This window comes from Gossypium raimondii, chromosome 6 (assembly GCF_025698545.1).
Source record: "Gossypium raimondii isolate GPD5lz chromosome 6, ASM2569854v1, whole genome shotgun sequence".
Classification (NCBI taxonomy): Eukaryota; Viridiplantae; Streptophyta; class Magnoliopsida; order Malvales; family Malvaceae; genus Gossypium; species Gossypium raimondii.
This window is the reverse complement of record NC_068570.1, coordinates 52,413,486-52,433,870: the sequence shown is the minus strand read 5'-3', so window position 1 is coordinate 52,433,870 and position 20,385 is coordinate 52,413,486. Positions and strand designations below refer to the sequence as shown.

Sequence of the window (20,385 nt, the reverse complement as noted above, 5' to 3'; positions counted from 1 at the left end):
TTAATTAGAAAACTACTATACTAGAAGAATAAGCCTATTTGTTGATAAATATGACAAATTTTTGTACTCTTTATACTTTTAAAATTATTCTTTCTGTTAACAATGTTATTAATCATAATTTAATTATTAAATAAGATAAGTAGAGATATTAAACTTGTAGAAATAAAATTCTAAGAACTAAGTTTCAAATGTTAAAAAAGTTTAAGTGGATAAAAGTCCTCAATTTTAAAAAAAAAGTAATTAAGTTCTTACTTTTTTTCGCACTCATTAGTACTTGAACTTTTAAAATACATAAAAAGACCTCAAACCTTTTAAAAAAACAATTAATTCCCTACTTTTTTTTGCACTCAATTTGGTACTTGAACTTTCAAAATGCATCAAAAAGACCTCAAACTTAAAAAAAACAATTAAACCCTGCTTTTATTAAAATTATAAAAATTAAAATCTATAAATATTATTAAATTTTAATTAAAAAATATTAAAATTTATTAAAAATTAGAAAAATATAAAATTGTATAAAAATATAAAAATTGTATAAAAATCGTAAAAATTATAAAATATATAGAATATAAAAATTATAAAATTTTATAAAGTCGTAAGAAAATTATACAAAATGTAAAAAATACTAATTTCAGAAAAGAAATTATAAAATTATCATATACCAAAGAAGCATTTTATAATTTTTCTATAACTTTTATTGGTTTTATTTTTATTTATCATTTTCACCACATGTCACTGTTGTGTTGCGACATGTGATGACTTTAATTGAAAAAACTAGGGTCATTAATTTTTTATGATTTTTATAAAATTTTACAATATTTTATTTTTACGATTTTTATAAAAAACTAATTTTTAATAAATTTTAAAATTTTATATTTTATTGAAATTTAATAATTTTTCTAAAATTTATTATTTTTTATAATTTTTTTCTAATTTTTAATAAGAGGGGGGGCTTAATTGCTTTTTTAAAAATTTTGAGGGTCTTTTTGGTGTATTTTGAAAGTTCAAGTACCCAATTAAGTGAAAAAAAAAGTAGGAGTTTAATTGCTTTTTTTTTGAAGAAGTTTGAGAGCCTTTTTGATGCATTTTAAAAGTTCAAGTGCTCAATTGAGTGAAAAAAAGAGGAGCTTAATTACTTTGTTTTTCTTTTTTTTTTTTTAGTTTAAATGTTTTTTACACTCTCTTAAGCCTAAAAAAGAAAATAGAGAGATTGAGTTTGAGGAAAGAATTAAACCATATACAAAAAAAACTACAATTGCCCTCTTCATTACGCAGCTTCACTATTTGGGGACTTAATTGAACTTTTCAATTTTTTTTGAAGAGCTTAATGAGAATTTTCTAAAATATTTGGAAGAGCCTAATTGAAATTTTCAAAAAAGTTATGGGAGTTAGTAAGAAATTTCCAAAATTTTTGAGAATCTCCGATTAATGTATGTATGTATGTATGTATGTTTGAGTGGATGATGTGATGGAGATTTTGGTTACGGCCAATGGGAGAGTGGAAATCGAAAACATATACAACTCTGACGTTGAGAAAAATAATAAGAAAGGTCTTAGTCTACGGAAAGGGCGGTTGTTGGAAATGTGAATTAAGAGGTAGGAGCAGGAGTTGATTCATTATTTTATATTTATTACTATACTTATTTATTCTCATTTAAATTATTTTAAAAAACATATATATAATTTTGTATTTTATATTAATAATTGTTCGAATATATATTTATAATAATAAACTTTTAAAAAATAATATATATGATTATAGTAATAATGTGATATTAGGAAAAAGAAAGTGATGAAATTGTGCTGCCAGACAGAACGTCATGCATGTGATGAACTCTCACCATTTGTTATCAAGTTTTTTCTTTTTAAGCAATCATACACCTACAATCTTTTATCTAACCAAATTTTTTTCCGGGTAAATTAAATTAAATAGTAAATTGATTTTGATTTTTTGATATAATTCCTTGAATTAGTCATAATCCCTTTCTAATCCTTAAATAAGCGAATAGTACGCTTCAGTGCCACATCCTCTTGTATTGGCAACAATACCAATATCAACTGAGCTAAGATTCAATCAGCAACCGATTTACTCTTTAAAATAACATATAATAATTAATTTGTCTATTTTGTAGTGGAAAAGACAAAATACTAACTATCTTCTAACACATGAGCCTCTACAATACTTTTACTAATAAGAGAAAATTAAAATTTAAATAAATTTCACCTCTAATTCAACAATTTTATAGGATAGAGATGTTAAATATATGTAATTTTTATAAAATTTAAAATTAAATTTATAAATCTATTTTTAAATCCAAACTTTTTTATTATTTATATTTTAATTAAAATGTTTAAGTCTAAATATTATTCAAAATAATAAAAAAATAAAATTAAATATATGAATCCATATTATGGATAGTGAATGAATGTTAAATGTTAGGTGTTTGTTAAGTATTGGATGCGACGAGTGGGGCGTACAAGCAAGCAGTCTCTTCTGTCTTTGTAAGTTGTAACACTTCTCTCCACTCTCCTGTCTCCCCACCTTTTTTATTTTCTTCTTTTAAATTGTTTTTATTAATATTAAAACTTGGATGCAAAGCTATCCGTGTCCAAAAACATTTATTTATTTGGTAAAAATTTCATAAATTAATTTTATTCGTTATTGAATTTTTCTAAAAAATAATTATATGTCAAAAATAAAAATAAAAATTATTTAAACTCTCATATTAAATTCACATTTAATCGAATCTTTGTTATTAATTAAAATAATCAATCAAGCTCCTCCGTTAATAGAATTTATGGTTAATCATGTTGGCTTTTAAAATAAATTGACAGACCAATTAATTTGTCACATGTGATAGTTTTTATTTTATTTTGTAAAACGTTAATTTTTTTATAAAATTATGAAGCATATAATCTATTTATTTTTTAAATCTAGAAATATAAAAAGACGTTCTAGAATAATAAAAAGAAATCACTAGCATGCTTTGTTTGCTCATATCCACGATTTTAATTAGAATTATATTTTTCTATTTTCCAAACTCCACTATTCTCGTTTTCGTGACTTCTCATTCTCTTAAAATGAATGTGTTTGCCTATAAATGCCAATAAAGGGAGGGAAATTAAGTGGTTTAGATTCAAACGTTAGAATTACCGTTAGTCAACACTTCAAATCAACATTTCCTTCTTAAATTCCTTGCTCAATTTCATTTTCTTTTGCCTCGTAAATTTATTAAACATATAATAAAACTCGGGTATTCTTTTTATAAATTTGAAATTTAATTTTTTTTATTTTTTAGATTTTAAAATTCAGGTCCAACTGTTAATATTGTTAAATTTATTGGCGTGACATTTTAAAATAATAAAAAATTCACTTGGTAATCATGTAATTAAAAATGATGTTATAATGAACCAAAATTTAACAAAATAATTTTTAACACGGTTAACAGTTAGGCCTTAATTTTGAAATCTGAAAATTAAAGAGACAATTATTAAAAATAGAAATATAATGACTAAATTCCAAAATTTTAAAAGTATAAGAACTTTAGTATATTTTAACCTAAAATCTGAGTATTGCATTTTGTTGTTAAATAACTAAACTTTGATATAAATTTTTTTGCTCCTATAATTGTTCATTACTACATGAGATTTATTTTAAATCTAAGCTATGATTTATTGATTAGGTGTTTACATTCTCTAAGGAGATAATTTAAGTTTGTAACAAATTTTTTTTTTGGATTTTTTTGCAATTTTGAAACTTTCCTTTGTTATGACATAGCACTGATGATGTAGACGATCATGTGAGTTACCATATCAGGAGTTGGTGTGGTCTGTAATGGTTTTATTAAATTACGATGGAATTTATCCAATTTGACAACAGAAGATAAGGGGATTAAATTTATAATTTTTCCTAATTTTTAAATGAATTTAATGGAAAAATTTAACCAAAATACTAAAAATATAAGATTAAATCCGCAGAGATTGATAAGTAAATAAATTATCCTTAAATTATATTTCATCACTTCAAAATTTTATATTGAACCCTTGAAAATTTATAATATGATATGATAAATTTGATAATATTTTTGGTTAAAACCACACCAATGAATTATTATTAGTTTAATTATCCATTTATTTATTTTTAAAAGTATCCATTTATCTTTTAATCAATTAAATTTATACATTTATTATTGAATAATTAATACAATATTTAATACAAATTATACATTAATGGTTTAATTTTTCTAAACATATATGTATTTTCTTTTATAACATTAAAATATAATTAATATTATTATAATAATATTATTATCTTTTAATATTCGTAAAATACATCATTTGAAAATTGAACATAAAACCAATAAATTCAAATAATTTTTTTACTATTTGTTGATATAATTTTATAAATATTTTAATATAAAACATTTTTATTCAAAATTGCATTATATATAATATTTAAATTTGTTTATGGATTTAAAAGCGAAACTCACATTAAAAAAATATTCCTTTCAAAAGAAAAATATTTCTTGACGCAAAATCAAACTTGTTAAGTCTGTAACATTTATTTTATATATTTTTAAAAGGCATTTAATAATTAAAAATAAATAAAAAAACGCATAGAGTTAAATTAATCTTCCAACTCATGAATTTACCTATTTATTTTAAAATCTAGAGGTGTCTATATATAGTTTAAAAATCATGGCATGATTATTAACTAAATAAAACATTTAGCAATTAAATCAATGGACCATATCCATATTAGTTAGGACCACCTAATTTGTCTATCTTAAGAAGAAAAGTGTAATTAGTAAAAAAATAAAATAAAAATTGAAATCATTACATTTAAATTCATATCGAACGGATCCGAAGATAAAAATATCTATTATTTAATTTGAATTGAATTAGATCGATCGAGATGTACGGAACGCGAATCGGTTTACATCATCTATTCTTAATTATATTAAAAGAAAAATAAAAAAGAAAATAGATTAATAGAAAGACAAATTTAGAAAGTCACCATGTTCATGGATTCCTAAGTAAAAGCTTTTCTTACATAGACGGATAGCCGAACCTTTCTTTTCTCTCTCTTTAAAAAAGAAAATTTTTAAAATACAAAAAAGAAAAAATTACAATTTTTATTTTTAATATCTATTTTCATCTAAATTGATTTTCACTCACACGTCTATGCCTCTCTCTCTTTGATGCACAGAGTCCTTTCATTTACGCATGTATATATAGTTCCAACCCATTGGTATCAAAAACATTAGCTGCAACAAAAACAAAGAAAAAAAACCAAAAAAAAAAAGAAAGAAAGAAAGGAGGGCCTTTTAAGCCCTCTCTCTTCTTATTATGCTTCTTCTCAGATCTTAGATTCTTTTACTTTTCCCATCTGGGTTTTTTTTTCTTTTGTAAATTTAATATCATCATCTCTTTAAAACTAAATAAAAACATAACCATCAAAGGTTGTTTTTTTTTTTTCATTATTTGCTCTAATATCATTTCTGGGTATTGACTCTTTTATCTCATTTCTTATTAAGCTTGGGTCTTTCTTTGGTTTGGTTTTTAGGAATCCTGGATTGTTGGTCGATTGATAGTTGATCGGTAATTGGTCTCATGCTTTTCGATTGAATCCAACAGCACCCGATCTCTTTATATTGATATAAATAACCCGGCTTTGCTTGATTTTCTGTATTTTGATAAGGTATAGTTTCCTTTGTTTAATCTGCATTACAATGTTTTATGGTGGATTTTTCTTTAAGACATGATGTTGGATTCTGAATTGCCTTAAATTATGAATACCTTGCCTCGTTCTAGATCCGATGTTTCCTATCTTCTCTAGTTGAATTTTAATTGAACTGATCTAGGAGAAGACTTGATTTCTATGTTTCTTTTAGACGAAGGTGATTGTATGTTTATGATTGCCTGGAATTCCATTGAACAATGATAAAAGATGATTGGATTTCTGTGTTCAGCATGGAAATGGAACTTGGCAAGCTTTTCATTGGTGGGATTTCTTGGGACACAAATGAGGACCGTCTTAGAGAATATTTTCAGACTTTTGGGGAAGTTGTTGAAGCTGTGATAATGAAGGATCGGGCTACCGGTCGTGCCCGTGGATTCGGGTTCGTCGTGTTTGCCGACCCGGCTGTCGCAGAAAGAGTTGTTATGGAAAAGCATATGATAGATGGTAGAACCGTAAGTTCCTACCTTTATTTTAACTCTCTTATAACATGATAAATTTGAAACCGTACTATTTTATTGGTTTCCTTTCATGTCATGAATCATATAACATAAAATTTAATGATTTAGAACTGGCAAGTTTCTTGTCCTGATTCATTTTGATGCCATTCATTCATATTACTATGTTTTCTCTTAAGGTTGTATTAGCTTTATTAAACGATTTCTCCTTACGTTTTTTTTAAGCATATATTGTTCATTGTGAGGTTTGCTTGGCAACATGTTGCTATTGAGTAAGAACTACACTGGCAATATGTATTTCTCTTTCTAAGGCAAAAGTAGGCCATTGAGTCCTCAATATCTTGAATGTCAATTGCTTTATTTTGCAGTTTAAATCATCTGTAGGATTCGCTTTAAGTTGTAGAATAATTTTTTACGAGAACCGGTGCTTATTTTAGAACAGAAAGATTAATGCCAAGAAATAGTACAAACTTTCTTGTTACAATTGCATTAAGAAGGCAAATTTGCTAATTTTGAAAAGGACCATTGGTAATAATTTAGCATCAAAGAGACTTTGCAACTTATGACCCTAGAGCGTTGCAAAATTAAAATCTATATTATGTGGAAGAGCATATTATACATCGTTTTTCAAAGTTCCTCAACTGTGAATAGTATAGGTTTCCATGATGTGGAAAATAAAATTTGGGAAAGTTAAACAACTATGGGTGATGCCTATCTACATTAAGATTCAAAGGGTTTGTCCACTTGAGAAACTTGGATTTGTGTTGTTAAACTGAATTATGTTAAACTCCACTTTCTCTGTCCTGGTTTTCTCTTTCAGGTTGAGGCAAAGAAGGCAGTTCCTAGGGATGACCGTAACATTCTAAACAAAAGCAATGTTAGCATTCATGGATCACCTGGTCCTGCTCGAACAAAAAAGATATTTGTAGGAGGGTTAGCATCTACAGTTACTGAGAGTGACTTTAAGAGGTATTTTGAGCAGTTTGGCACAATTACAGATGTTGTTGTGATGTATGATCACAATACTCAGAGGCCACGCGGTTTTGGATTCATAACTTATGATTCAGAGGAAGTTGTGGATAAAGTCTTGCAGAGAACATTTCATGAACTTAATGGAAAAATGGTTGAGGTCAAACGGGCTGTCCCCAAAGAATCATCTCCGGGGCCAAGTCAGAACCAGTTAGGTGGATATAACTTTGGTCTGAGTAGGGTCAATAGCTTCCTTAATGGTTACATGCAGAATTATGCTAGTTCAGTTGGAGGTTATGGTGTTAGAGCGGAAGGTAGATTTAGTCCAGTTACTGTTGGTCGGAATGGATTTCCTCCATTGAGCCCTGGTTATGGGATGGGACTGAATTTTGAACCAAATTTGAGTCCAAGTTATGGAGGAAGCTCAAACCTTAGTTCTAACCTCAGTTACGGACGGGGATTGAATGCTTCATTTAATGGAAAGCCAGACAGGTTTGCTAGCCTCCTTGGGTATGGTGGGGGCAGTGGAGGAAATAGTTCTATCTTAAACTTAGCAGGTCGAAATATGTGGGGAAATGGAGGTCTTAACCATGCTACTAACTCAAACTCTAGTCCTATTGTGGGCTCTGGAAGTGGGAATTCAGGTGTGAATTCTTTTGGCAGCATTGGAGCACTTTGGGATTCCTCTCCTACTTCAGGTCAAGGTGGAGCTGCTTTTGCTTACAACAGTGGCAATCTTAGATATGGAAGTGGAGACATTGTGGTTGGATCAGGAGGGATAGGCTATGATAGAAACAGTGCGGCCGGTGTTGCACAGGTATCATCCCAAGGTGCTTCAAATGGTGGTTATAATGGGGCTTATGCTGATATAGATGAAAATGGGTCATTTTATGGGGATTCCACTTGGCTCCCTGCACCCTTAGACCTACAGCGATCTAGTTCTTTTGGTTTTGGCCTGGGAAACTCAACTTCAGATGTTAGGACTAATAGCCCTACTGGCTACATTGGTGGTTATGGTGTTCCCAATATGCAGTCAGATAGAGGTAAGTTGATTTCTTTTCTCTTTGTCCGTTTCATTATTCTCCTTTTCTTTTTCCTCAGATAAGCTCATTGTTTTCTTATACTTATTAACGGCTCTCTGCATCTTTAGGATCTAGAACTCTGATCAACAGATGTAGGGAATGTGCACTAGTTTAGGCTGAAAGCATTTCTAACAATGTTAAACTAGTTTTACAGATGTATGTATTTATTAGTTTCCATTTACAAAATAATTAAATCTGGTTTGAGAATAAATGCTTCCTTGGCAGTTTCATTTTTCTTGTTGACCATCTTAAAGATGACATTGACCATATACCTTTCAGTACCTTTCTTTCGAACAGCATTAATTTCCTTCAAAAACTTGTGTTTGAAACAAGTTATTGCAAGTTAATAGTACATGCCATTTTCTAAATCTTGTCTACTTGCTACCTTGTTTTTCATGCATGCATAGACTGCATCATTGTCTATACTTAGTATAAGATTACACTGCAAACCATGTAAAACATTAATCAGTACTTGATACCTGGAGGCCCTCCCCTTTTTAGGATAATGTTAGTAGTTGAGAAACAGATAATGTTAATTTCTGTGCTTTCCTTGTGGTACTCATTTCCTCTTAATCATCTTCTTTTCCAGGAATTGCTGCATAGGAGGAGGACGAAGCTATGATGTCAAATTGTAGGAAATTTGTATGGTGGAGCTGGTTAATGACTGTGATTTCTACATTTCCTTTGTGAAAATATTTCAGTTTTATATGGCAAAAAATATGAGTAGAGGTAATTTGGTTCACCTTGTTTGATGAAAAAACTTGATATAGAGATCAGTTGCAAAGGATTCATGTAAGGTTTGAGCTTTTGAGGGTTCATTTTTATTTTTTTTTCTTTCAATACAGGTTTTCTTTACTGGGATTGATTAAGATGTAAAATCAAAATTGTGGGTATACACAGATTATGTATCATGCATCTCTTGGTGACATTGGGATACATATAAGAGAAGACCATTTTTTTTTCTTCCATTAATTTTAGAGTCGTTGGATATTGTGCTGATAAAATATTATCCAGTGAAGTTGCTGGGTTATTGTATTTTGTAGATTGAAATTGTAATGAGATATTTGGTTTGATTTTAATCTGCATTGTATAATTCTAAACTCCACAGAGATCCCCACTCTTTTGGGGATCCCCCAAGGCCTAGAATAATAAGACAATCATACAAAATATGACCCTTGAAATTGAATGTGTGGTCATTTTTATCTCATCTTATCTAAACTTCTACAACTTCATAGTCACTTTCATAGATGCATCACTTACCACTAAGTGGTCCTTTCTAATTGGACATAAAATGATCATTTCTAGAGGTTCAAATAAAAATGCTTGTCAAAGTGTAATGTTAATCAATATTGAATCAATCATGTCTAACTTTTGCGAGAGCTGGGCAAGGGAGGCTCACATGTATCACATGTACAAAATAAAAGAGACCTATTGATTTCAACCATTTGATGGCAACAGTTTCACCAAGTTAATTAACCCAAAGTTTGCACCTTCATTTACATCTAAACCCTCTCATTCCTGATCGTATATAATATATGCAGAAAAGGACTAAGATTGGGTCGTGTGCTTATTATTAACCGAATTCAGAAAAAGTAAAAAAAAAAAAAGGAATAAAAAGTTAAAAAAGAGAGGAGCAAAATATGTGAGACGTCTCTTTCTCTCTCTCATTTTCATGGCGGATAAAACGAGATCCCACTCTCATTTCTTGAACCTTCTCACATAACATTTTTCTTTGGTTTTTGCTGCTTCTTTCTCATCTCTTTATCTTTTTTTTTTTCTTCATTTTCTCCTTTCTTCAGCTTCAGCTTTTTTTTTTGTTCTATTATAATGGCTGTGGCTATGGCTTCTGCTGCTAATTGTGGTGTATACTTTTCAAGCAACACTAACAAGCTTAATTTTCCTGTTTTTGATTTCAAAAACCATTCTTGGTCTGCTGCCTTTGTCACCACACCACCCAACATTCTTGAGAAAAGAAGGTACCTTTCTTCAATCCAGTTCATTGTTAAATTTAGCTTCTTCTTTTTTTTTTGCGCGCGCGGGGGTGGGGGGGAGGGTTAGTATCTGGATACTTCCTACTCTGGGTGCTGAAATTGTTGATTTGAGTACTCTTTAAGATGACTTTTCTGTTGCTTCAAGTAAAAACATCAATGCATTTGTAAATCTGACTGAAATGCATAAATCAGCTTATGGGTGTCTCCAATTAGAAGAAACGAATCATTATGTTAGGAACTGAATCATACATCGCAATTTAAGGCCCGTGGGACTCTTTCATTTATGCCAATGAAGAAACACACACACATTTAAACAAGTTTGTGTTCTGTGTGTAAGTTTGTATCTCCAAATGTTTCATCAATTTACTACGGTTACTTTTAAACTGGATTCTTGCTTGTTAAACATTGTTCGATAGTTTTTTTTGTATCTTGATACCTAATCTCTTGCTAAATTGCATCTTCACTTTTAATCATTACAGTGTTAGATTGTCATTTTCAATGATGGGGATCATTCCACGAGCAACATCATCAGCCACAGCTGTGGAGGTATGGAAGAACAATGATATATATATATATGTATATATATTTGGCTGAATTTTAACTATGTATTAACTGGCTAAAGTTCCTATTCTTATGGTTGTATACTTGAAGAGTGATGGAAGTTTCCAGGACACTGATACAGTTCCAACCCCCAAAGTTATAATTGACCAAGACTCTGATCCAGATGCCACCGTAGTGGAAATAACCTTTGGTGATCGGCTTGGAGCTCTTTTGGATACTGTATAAATCCATTTACTTAATTTGCTTTTCCTAATGAGATATTGGATCTTCACTTTTGTATGATAAGAATCTATCGTGTATAATCTAACTATTAGTGAATGAGTTGCAGATGAATGCACTAAAAAATCTGGGGTTGAATGTTTCTAAAGCAAATGTCTATCTGGATTCATCTGGGAAGCATAACAAGTTTGCCATCACTAAGGCGTAAGTCGTATGCCTTTTAACTTGTCTTCATCTTGCACTTTCTTGGAAACAGAATACAAACTTGTTGATCGTTTATAGCATTTTACATTTTCTGTAAGGTTTAGCTATCAGCAGTTAATGACTGTAATTTTCTTCTTGTTTGTTGTTAATCCTCCCCTAATTCAGCTTAATGATAAGTAGTTCTTATAATTATCGTCTAGGATTATTTTTAAGTGATTAAAGCTGTAATTGTACATGCTCCTAAATAACACAAACGTGACAATGGAATGATGTGTGAGCGTGTGAAGCATTACAAATTGTTTTAGTTTTAGAATCTTCAAGAGTTTATATCACCATTTTCCTTGAATTATTGGCCAGAATTATAACTCTTCATTTTTCTCGAACTAAAATCTTGTCATTGTGGCAAAGCGAATAGAATCATGGGATATTCAACTTCAGAAATTCAATGCAGTTAATAAAACACACTCAAATGAAAAGTGAATGTTAGTATCAGTTGTATTGTTATAATATCTATTTTCAATGCAACTTTACTAACATGGCATTGGTTCTTTTCTGTAGTAGTACTGGAAGGAAAGTTGAGGAACCAGAACTGCTTGAGGCAATACGTTTGACGATTATTAACAACTTACTTGAATATCATCCAGTAATCACCTATTCCTTTTTACTAATTCCTAATGAGAAATCTCCTAGTAAAAGCTATCAAATGTTAATTTGTGGTCCAGGAATCAAGTTCCCAGTTAGCTATGGGTGCAACCTTCGGCGTTGAGCCACCAAAAGAAAAGGTATATTCTTCTTGCAAAGTTCATCTTTTCTGCTCACTCAGTAAGTCCAGCATTTTCCTGTGTTGAATGTTTGGTGAAACAAGTTTTACGGTAGCTACAAGAAGACTGTTACGTTGAAATTTGTTGTAATCCCAAAAGATATTTTCCATGCTTGCAACAGAGACTGATGCAACTGATCATAAATGATATGAATTGTCCATAAACTATTAAGCTGAGAATGATATCCCACAATAACCTTGGTCCTTGGTTTAAATTTTGCTTTGCTGGGATTCCTCAGGTTGATGTGGACATTGCAACCCACATAAGAGTTGATGATGATGGTTCTGATCGTAGGTAATGGATGCTGTAGTCAAATGCATTCACTACCTTTGTAATTTTGATAGCTTAATTAAGATTATAGGCCTTGGCACCATACTTGTTTATTAAAATGAAAGAGATGATATGTTCTGGCTTGCAGTATTGGTTCATTTCTGTATAACTTTGTTTCGTAAATAAATTTGGTTCAGCTTGCTCTATGTGGAGACTGCTGACCGTCCAGGGTTGCTGGTGGATCTTGTCAAAATTATTACTGACATCAACATCACCGTTGAGTCTGGGGAGTTCGACACTGAGGTGAGCCAGTTACTCATTCTCTTTCATATGTTGTCATCTTGAATTAGCCTAATGATATTAGTTTTCTCACTTTTACCTTTGAGACATAGGGGTTGTTGGCAAAGGCAAAGTTTCACGTCAGCTACAAGGGTAAAGCTATCATCAGGCCTCTGCAGCAGGTAAAGAGCAATGAACATTAAGTTTAACCCATACTGCACATTTGTTGCGGGGTTTGTAAAGAAGGTCAAAGTAGAGTTCTACAATTGCAATCTGTATGTATGGTATTAATCATTTAGGTAAGGTAGGGCATACATCGTAATTGCTTGCTATGATGTCATTTTAATGAGTGGTTTGATTGCATGAAATCTGGCAGGTTCTTGCTAATAGTTTACGATATTTCTTGAGGCGTCCTACTACGGAGGAGGCGAGTTTTTGAGTCACCATGATGATGCTATAAGCCTTGCCTAGCTAAACCATGTTTAGGAGCTTACATCATCAATTGAGTTTAGAATTATCTTATTATATCCCCTCCAATTGAATTGGCCAACAGGGTGAATATTATAGCTTGTTCTTCACAACAATCCTCTCTTCTCTTCTGTAAGAATTCTTCAATTATCCTTTTAGTATTATTGTTGCAATGAACGATATTAATCCCACCATTTTTCTAGAACTTGCTTTGCATTATGGTCATCCTAAGAGGAGTCGTGAATCCCACGTTGGATGTGTACTAAAGTTGATCCTAAGATACAAGGGTTTATATCATCTTCAACTTACGACTTTTGAGGTATCTTTGGTCAACAAAACCGTGTCACTAACAACAACGAGCGCTCATTCGAGTGGTGGGGATACAAGTGTTTATACCACCTTCAACCGATGAGGTGCTTTTCATGGATAAAACCATGAGACCCAATGGACCGAAACAGATAATACCTTGCAAGAAGATATTCAGGGAAAAAGATATGGTTTATTACGTAAATCACTGTCTCATCATATTACATAACAGTAGAAAACAAAAGCCCTGCAGGAAAATGGGGGTAGAAAGAACAAAGTGGAGGGGAAGTGGAAAGCAAGAAGGAATCGAAAATTTATAGTCATCTAAATTTGATTTTCTTTTCTTTAACCCCCTTCCAATCCCCCTCAAATTCATTTACATCTTCTAATTTCTATTCCATATGAGTCTTCTTCAGCCACCATATATGATAAAAGCAAAGCATGACCGAGTAAAAACAAATGTTATTCAAACAAATGAAGACATGGAGAAGAAGAAATATCAGCAAATTCAGTGGAAACTTGATGGAAAATCGTTAAAATGGATAAGCATCAGGATGAACAGCAACCACCCGATTTGGGTGCCTCAGTAGCAGGTTCTTGGTTCTCATCCCCTTGTAAAACCACGGTCTTCCCATCCAATGGTGCGTCCTGCTTCTTGAGCTCATGAGACATCATAACTTTCCGGCTCAATATGTTGTAGATCTCTTTAACGACAGTCTGAAATGCAGCCGCTACATTCGAGGAATCAAGTGCAGAAGTCTCCATGAAAAATAAACCCTGTGCCTCTGCTAAGGCCTTCCCTTCGGCTGTGGATACTTCCCTGGCATCCTGGAGGTCCGACTTGTTGCCTACTAAAATGGTGATTACATTCATGTCTGAGTGAGCTGTTCAAAATGTCAAAGCACACAATTCAGTACTTAGCCAGCATGGGCTAAAAACAACAAATCTATAATAGTGGCTGGGCATGGAAAGGAAACACCACCTAGTTACAAAAATTTGCGACAATATGGCTCAACAGTCAGAAAACAAAATTTAACCCATTTTGGATTGGTGAGTTTCGGTAAAAAATTATAGAAACGAGATTCACGATGAGAGGGTTTGCGTATGCATTATAAGTATAATCAACAAAAGCACAAAAGTTAATCATGGTTCTTACTTTGAAGTTCATTTAACCATCTACCAATGCTATCGAAAGTCTGTCGTCTGCTGATGTCATACACAAGAAGAGCTCCAACTGCACCTCGGTAATATGCAGATGTAACGGCCCTGAAGCGCTCCTGACCAGCCGTATCCCAGATCTGTGCCTTAACTTCCTTCCCATTTATATCCAACTTCTGAGTTTGAAACTCTACTCCTATGGTTGACTTTGAATTTGGGTAGAATTCATTCCTAGCAAATCTTGCAAGTAAATTCGATTTCCCAACAGCTGAATCACCAACTAGTACGATCTTGAAAAGGTAATCCTCAGTTTTTTCTTCCTCTGAAACAAAAGCCATTTTACAAGTGTATCTTCTATATAACCATATCAACAATGAAAAGCACTCGGAATTAAGTTTCTTCTCTGGTACTCGAAGTTATCACCTAAGAAGCACCAACCTTGTATCCTGTTCAAGAACAGAAACGGGTTTACCGAAGAAAAGAATAAAGGCAAGCTGGAAAAGGAAGCTAAAATAGGAATAAAGAGTACAAATGTGTCATTCAGCAATTGCTTACATGAAAATACCTTTCTTGTGAAGCAAATATTAGGTCAATTGAATAAAAAAGGAATAAACTCTACTCCACTTTCACCCTCCTGCAACATAGACAAATCTATCCTGAGCGCCCTACGCATGTAGTACTAATCACTTTCCTAGTGAATATGTACGTTATGGTTCCTGCAGTAACAAGAGGAGGGCCCTCATGTAAAACCAACCAAAGTACTAATCGTTACAGTACAGGGTAAAACAACTGTCTGTCTCCGACTAAAATATTCAAGACAAGTAAAATATTTATCAGAATTTGAAAAGCAAACAATTAAGTGAAACAAGTAATATGCAACTCATTAAAGTCTTTTAATTATATAGTTCCTTAGAAGGCAAGGAACAGTACCTTGATCTCTCCAACTTGCTAACACCTTGCCTCGCACCTGAAATCCCACTTAAGCTCCTACTGCTTAGATTTTAGAAGCTCAAAACAAGGACATATTATAAATGCCAGATCATTCATGTGAAATATCCAAATAATCGATTGGAAATAAAAACACAACTCACCCAACAACCGTGACAGATTAATAGCTCACCTAAGATTCCTAATCCTATGTTTAGTCCTTGCCCTTAACCAGTAAAACATCACATCATTTTTGTATAAACTTTAAAAGTTAACAGATATAAGTGTCATTAGATAACAAAAAACTAGAGGCCAAATTTGGAAGCAAAGAACTGATAATTGATAAGATCTTTTGAACAACAATTATAAAGCTATGAAATTAATCATAAGCAATAAATCATCTGCAAGGGCAATATAAGATGCTTGATTGAATAATATGCATCAACTATGCACTAGACCTTATAAGATAACATGTGATACTTCAATCTTTTGAATATTACCACTGGACCATGGTACAGAAACAACATAGAACTTCATATATAAACAAGCCCTTGTGCTTTCACTTCTAAATGTAAGAATTCTTTTAAAAAGTTATTTTTTGTCTTATTCTTTGTTTTAATCATTAGAGATGCTGAAAAACTCAGTCTTTAAAAGGTTTCATATATTTTTCAATAGGAGTCATTTAAAGAGTTAAATTTAAGGATTGAAAACTTTTACTGCTATGTCAACAGCTCATAAAAATTCACTGAAACACAGAAACTCGGATTGTATGAACTAGAGAACTTTGAGCAGGAAATAAGCTATAGATCCAAGTAAATCAATTTCAACATTCAAAGAAAAAAAAATATGCTCTTGATCATAAAGTAGAGCATCTGCATCTTGCAAAGAGAGATCAAATTATAGCATACTAGACTCAGTTTTGCATCAAAGAGACACCAGTAGAAACTAAATCACCAAGCAAACTGCCCTTTTATTTTATATTTTGCAATTGACTAAAAGGCTAGAACCAAGTTCATATATGGAACAGCCAGTTAACTCTTTCCATAAAAGAAGAAAAAAAACCTTAAAAGCGCCGAACCATTATAACTAAGTCTAGAATATCCAAATGAATTAGAGCAGAAAAAATCGATTTTGATATGATCAAATCTTAAAAACCATGAATTTAAGCAAGATATTGACAAAACAGAGATTAGCAAAAACATACAAAGTAATAGTTAGTAAGAAAAAAGAACAAAAATGTGATTGAGAAATGATCTAGAAACAAGCAAAATACAAAACCCAATTCGTAAATCTCATCAAATATTAATACAAAAAAAGGGACTTAAAAATCTAAAGAAAAAGAGATCGTGTTTGTTTACACTCACCAGCTATAAGAAGAATTTCAGGAGGCTCCCCTCACCCTTCTTCTTTTTTTCTCTACCAGGAATTACGATCAAATAAAAGAGTTAACAATGGATCTGATTATATGATAATGTCAATGGCTTAGAGATACAAATTCAAAGGATTTAAGGGTTAGGCTTTTCCAAGGAGGTGAGGGAGCCGAGTGCAGAGACGAGACAACCCCAGATTTGCATTTACTCTGGTTACTGGTTTAGCCACCCCTTAATTTCCTGGGCTTATTTTTTGGGCCTTATATTCCCCTTGGACTTCATCATAGATAAAAAAGGGTGTCTCTTTCCATATCTTGACAAAGAATTGATTTTCAATGCGTATGAAAGTTGAAAACTTTAGTTGTGGAGAAACCATATGCAGAAAACTATAGTTGAAATGAAGCAGGAATGTTTGAGCACATAGGGTAAAGATTAGGGAAGGATGTCCTTCCAGTACTACTAATAGTGATGGAAAGAGGAATGTATGTTGGTTTTGCTTTGAACTTCCCACATAAAAAGCCAGATTATGATATGGACTTATATCGCTGACTGATCATGTTCTTAAATGGTAGGGGCCATGGAAGACTAGAGCATAGCTAATATTTAGCCAACATTTATCATTTTGCAGGTGCCTTATCTACACAAAAGCTTAAGCTTTGTTTGGTTTTGTGTCATAAAATGCAGTTGACATTGCCAACCTTGTTCAGTAGATGGTTTCGGCGGCATTGCAGTTTGGTGATGCAGAAAGGACCCACCTCCCATACCCCATTACCACCTTTCATTTTGCCTAGGTGCACGAACTTACAGCTACTGCTGCTGCTGTAGCAGCTAAGGTGAAAACCTTGGCCGCTTCCTTGTGGTTAAATGTAATGTTTTGGCTCTCCAAAACTAACTGGACCACCTTCCATGGTTTTGACTTTTGTACACCAAAATCTGTGCCAAAAGATTTATTTCATCCATTGCATTCATTGTTTTTTGGTACTCATGGATCAGACATCAAATGAGATTGATAATAAGACTCGAACTTTAGTTCTTTAATTCTTTTCTAAAACGTTAATGAGTACTCAATCAACTGGAATAATCATATATTATCTGTATGTACTGTAGCACATTTTAACTATATGCCGACAAAACAAGAGTAGACAATTGTTTGATTCGGTGACAGATATGAGGGTAAATAAAATAGATGGTCATAAATTTCTCCCTAACATTGAAAATGAAGGGGCAAGATCAAAAGTTGAGGGCGTGCTTGATCACACACACTTGGTAAATAGGTTGCCGACAGTTTGATAAGATATTACCTAGGATACCAACACTTTAGGTGCCCTGAGCTAGCACAATTCTGTCAAGCTTGGTTCTACTGGGCCTTTGTCTAATATAAAAATGTTCCAAGCAAACTCTCAACTTTACACTTCTGCCTACTGCACTGATCTTTTGATCATGTAATTCTGTGAAAAGCTTGGGCCTTTCGGTTTATGCTTACATATTAACAAAAAAAAAATCAAATCTTGCAAGATTACTAATTAAAAGCTTAATATAAGATGAACACTGGTTCTGGTTGCCATGAAATGAGGAAAGACTTTGTTTTTTCCTATTCCGAACAGCTACATTTTGTTGATCTTAAGTTACAGTTACCTCAATTTCGACCACATAATTATGTCCATTCTTGTTTCCGTGGGTAGTCATGTTTCAAACTTGATCATAGAAATATGGATTATATTCAAGAAGCCTTTCACTTATAATCTTATTTGTTGTTTGTTGATGTCTTTATGTAGCAAGTTGGGTTGTTAAGAGTTGTATGATAGGGTGATACTAAGAGAGGTCGGAGCGACACTTTCTGATACTAAGGGCTAGTAGCAATGTTTTTTAGAAGTACTTTTAAAAAATGTTATGGAAAAGTACTTTTGAAAAATATTTTTGATAAATTTAGTTTAAGATTTAAGTGTTTGGTATTGTTTTTAAAATGTCCATTTTAGATATGATATTATCAAGTAACAAATATGCATTTAAATAATGTTTAAATTAGTTAATATTATTATGTTTTAGTAAGAATATAAAAATAATTTATTATGACTTATTGTTAATTTTTAATATATGAAATATACTTTTAAATATTTTTAAGCAATAAATATTAATTATTTATAAAATTTAATTAGAATATATAAACTATATTTTAAATATGACTATTAAATATTTGTAATTAGATATTAACACATTTATATTATTTTAAAAAATACATTTTATTTTTAATTAATGGTTTTAACAAATAAAAAAAAGAAAGAGAAAATACTATAGTGTTGGAGGTGTGAAAAAGTAATTAAACATTAAAAATGCTTTTGGGATAGGAAAAGTTAAAATTTTAATTTTCTATTTCAAAAGCTCAAAATTTCAATAAAAATAACTTGTTTAATACAAATTTTTTCTAAAATATTTTTCAAGTCAAAATATTTTTTAAGTATTACTAAACAAGCCATAACTCAATATTTTTATAAAATGGAAAGCTAAATAGAAAGGTCAAAGGTAAATTCAATGTCCAATTTTACTATGATTGATTGACGTGACATCTCTTATTTGATAGGGAAGCTTAGCAACTCACACTTCAAGGTAAAAGCTTCTCTTCTTATATGGAGAGAAACCCTCTTTGTCGGGTTTTTTTACAAAAATAGGATAAGAAAAAAAAATTTATTGAAATAGGATGTCAGAAAAAATATTTACTAAAATGGGTTACTTTTTTTATTGGAGCCTATTAGATAGGCGCCAATGAATAAAAAAATAATATTTTTTTTGAATAAAATATTTTTTTATATTTTTTAATAAATTTAAAAAAATACGGGTCAAAATACGGTCAACGGGTCGGGTCAGGTGGCGCCTATCAGGTAGGCGCCAATAAAGGTGCCTCATAGAGAGGCGCCAATGGTGGCCTTCTGCCCACCTCTGCACGGCTGCACCAGCAGCATGTCTTGTCCCCTCATGTTTGTTTGTTTTTTTTTTTGCTATAAGTAAATGGTCCCAACATGCAATGGGGACGGTAGAGAAAAAAAAAAGAGAGAAAGGAGAAGAAGAGAAGGAGAAGAAGAGAAGAAGAAGAAGAGAAGAAGAAGAAGAAAGAAAAAAAAAAGGTAATGTATTATTTTAGTAAATAATTTTATTTATAATTTAAAAAGTTTATAGTTTGTGAATTTTTAGAAGATATTGTGAATTTTTTTGTTATTAATTATCAATTATAAATTATCTATATTTAGTGTTTATAGTTTGGATTAGAATTTTTATGAATATTCTAATTTTTTGTATGAATATTGTAATTTTTATGAATATTGTAATTATTTTATAATTAAATTTGTATTTATAGTTTTGGATTAGTATTTTGTATGAATATTGTAATTTTTATATGAATATTGTAATTTTTTGTATGAATATTGTAATATTATAATTTTATATGAATATTGCAATTTTTTGTATGAATATTGTAATTTTGTATGAATATTGTGATATTGTAATTTTGTATGAATATTGTAATGTCGGGATATATTGTAATATTGTAATTTTTGAATGAATATTGTAA

At 31.3% G+C, this 20,385-nt stretch overlaps 3 protein-coding genes across 9 annotated transcripts; 2 read left to right on the top strand and 1 right to left on the bottom strand.

The window, feature by feature from the left end:
• Positions 1-5,261: 5,261 nt before the first annotated feature.
• On the top strand, positions 5,262-9,328 carry LOC105772526 (heterogeneous nuclear ribonucleoprotein 1). 2 transcript variants are annotated; one of them, XR_001126805.2, is made up of 6 exons: positions 5,262-5,462; positions 5,567-5,701; positions 5,973-6,195; positions 7,019-8,210; positions 8,839-8,978; positions 9,095-9,328. XR_001126805.2 is itself a non-coding variant. In XM_012593822.2 (5 exons), exons 3-5 carry the CDS (start codon positions 5,974-5,976, stop codon positions 8,850-8,852), a joined length of 1,428 nt encoding a protein of 475 aa, XP_012449276.1. In that variant the 5' UTR covers positions 5,262-5,462; positions 5,567-5,701; position 5,973; the 3' UTR covers positions 8,853-9,328. The 2 variants fall into 2 exon arrangements, 1 of the variants encoding a protein (XP_012449276.1); XM_012593822.2 differs by having other exon boundaries at positions 8,839-9,328.
• A 630-nt stretch (positions 9,329-9,958) lies between these two features.
• On the top strand, positions 9,959-13,267 carry LOC105772527 (ACT domain-containing protein ACR11). The gene is made up of 10 exons (XM_012593823.2): positions 9,959-10,225; positions 10,720-10,786; positions 10,892-11,020; positions 11,130-11,224; positions 11,783-11,867; positions 11,947-12,006; positions 12,284-12,339; positions 12,513-12,618; positions 12,708-12,776; positions 12,971-13,267. Exons 1-10 carry the CDS (start codon positions 10,077-10,079, stop codon positions 13,031-13,033), a joined length of 879 nt encoding a protein of 292 aa, XP_012449277.1. The 5' UTR covers positions 9,959-10,076; the 3' UTR covers positions 13,034-13,267.
• Positions 13,268-13,541: 274 nt separating this feature from the next.
• On the bottom strand, positions 13,542-17,326 carry LOC105772528 (ras-related protein RABA5a). Of its 6 annotated transcripts, none has more exons than XM_012593828.2 (5): positions 16,818-17,326; positions 15,457-15,679; positions 15,092-15,242; positions 14,525-14,972; positions 13,542-14,252 (listed from the first exon to the last, which is right to left on the bottom strand). In XM_012593828.2, the coding sequence occupies exons 4-5, from the start codon at positions 14,862-14,864 to the stop codon at positions 13,918-13,920; spliced, it is 675 nt and encodes a 224-aa protein (XP_012449282.1). In that variant the 5' UTR covers positions 14,865-14,972; positions 15,092-15,242; positions 15,457-15,679; positions 16,818-17,326; the 3' UTR covers positions 13,542-13,917. The 6 variants fall into 6 exon arrangements, with proteins under 6 accessions (XP_012449282.1, XP_052488378.1, XP_012449285.1 ...); XM_052632418.1 differs by having other exon boundaries at positions 15,457-15,534; XM_012593831.2 differs by having other exon boundaries at positions 15,457-15,519.
• Positions 17,327-20,385: the final 3,059 nt, after the last annotated feature.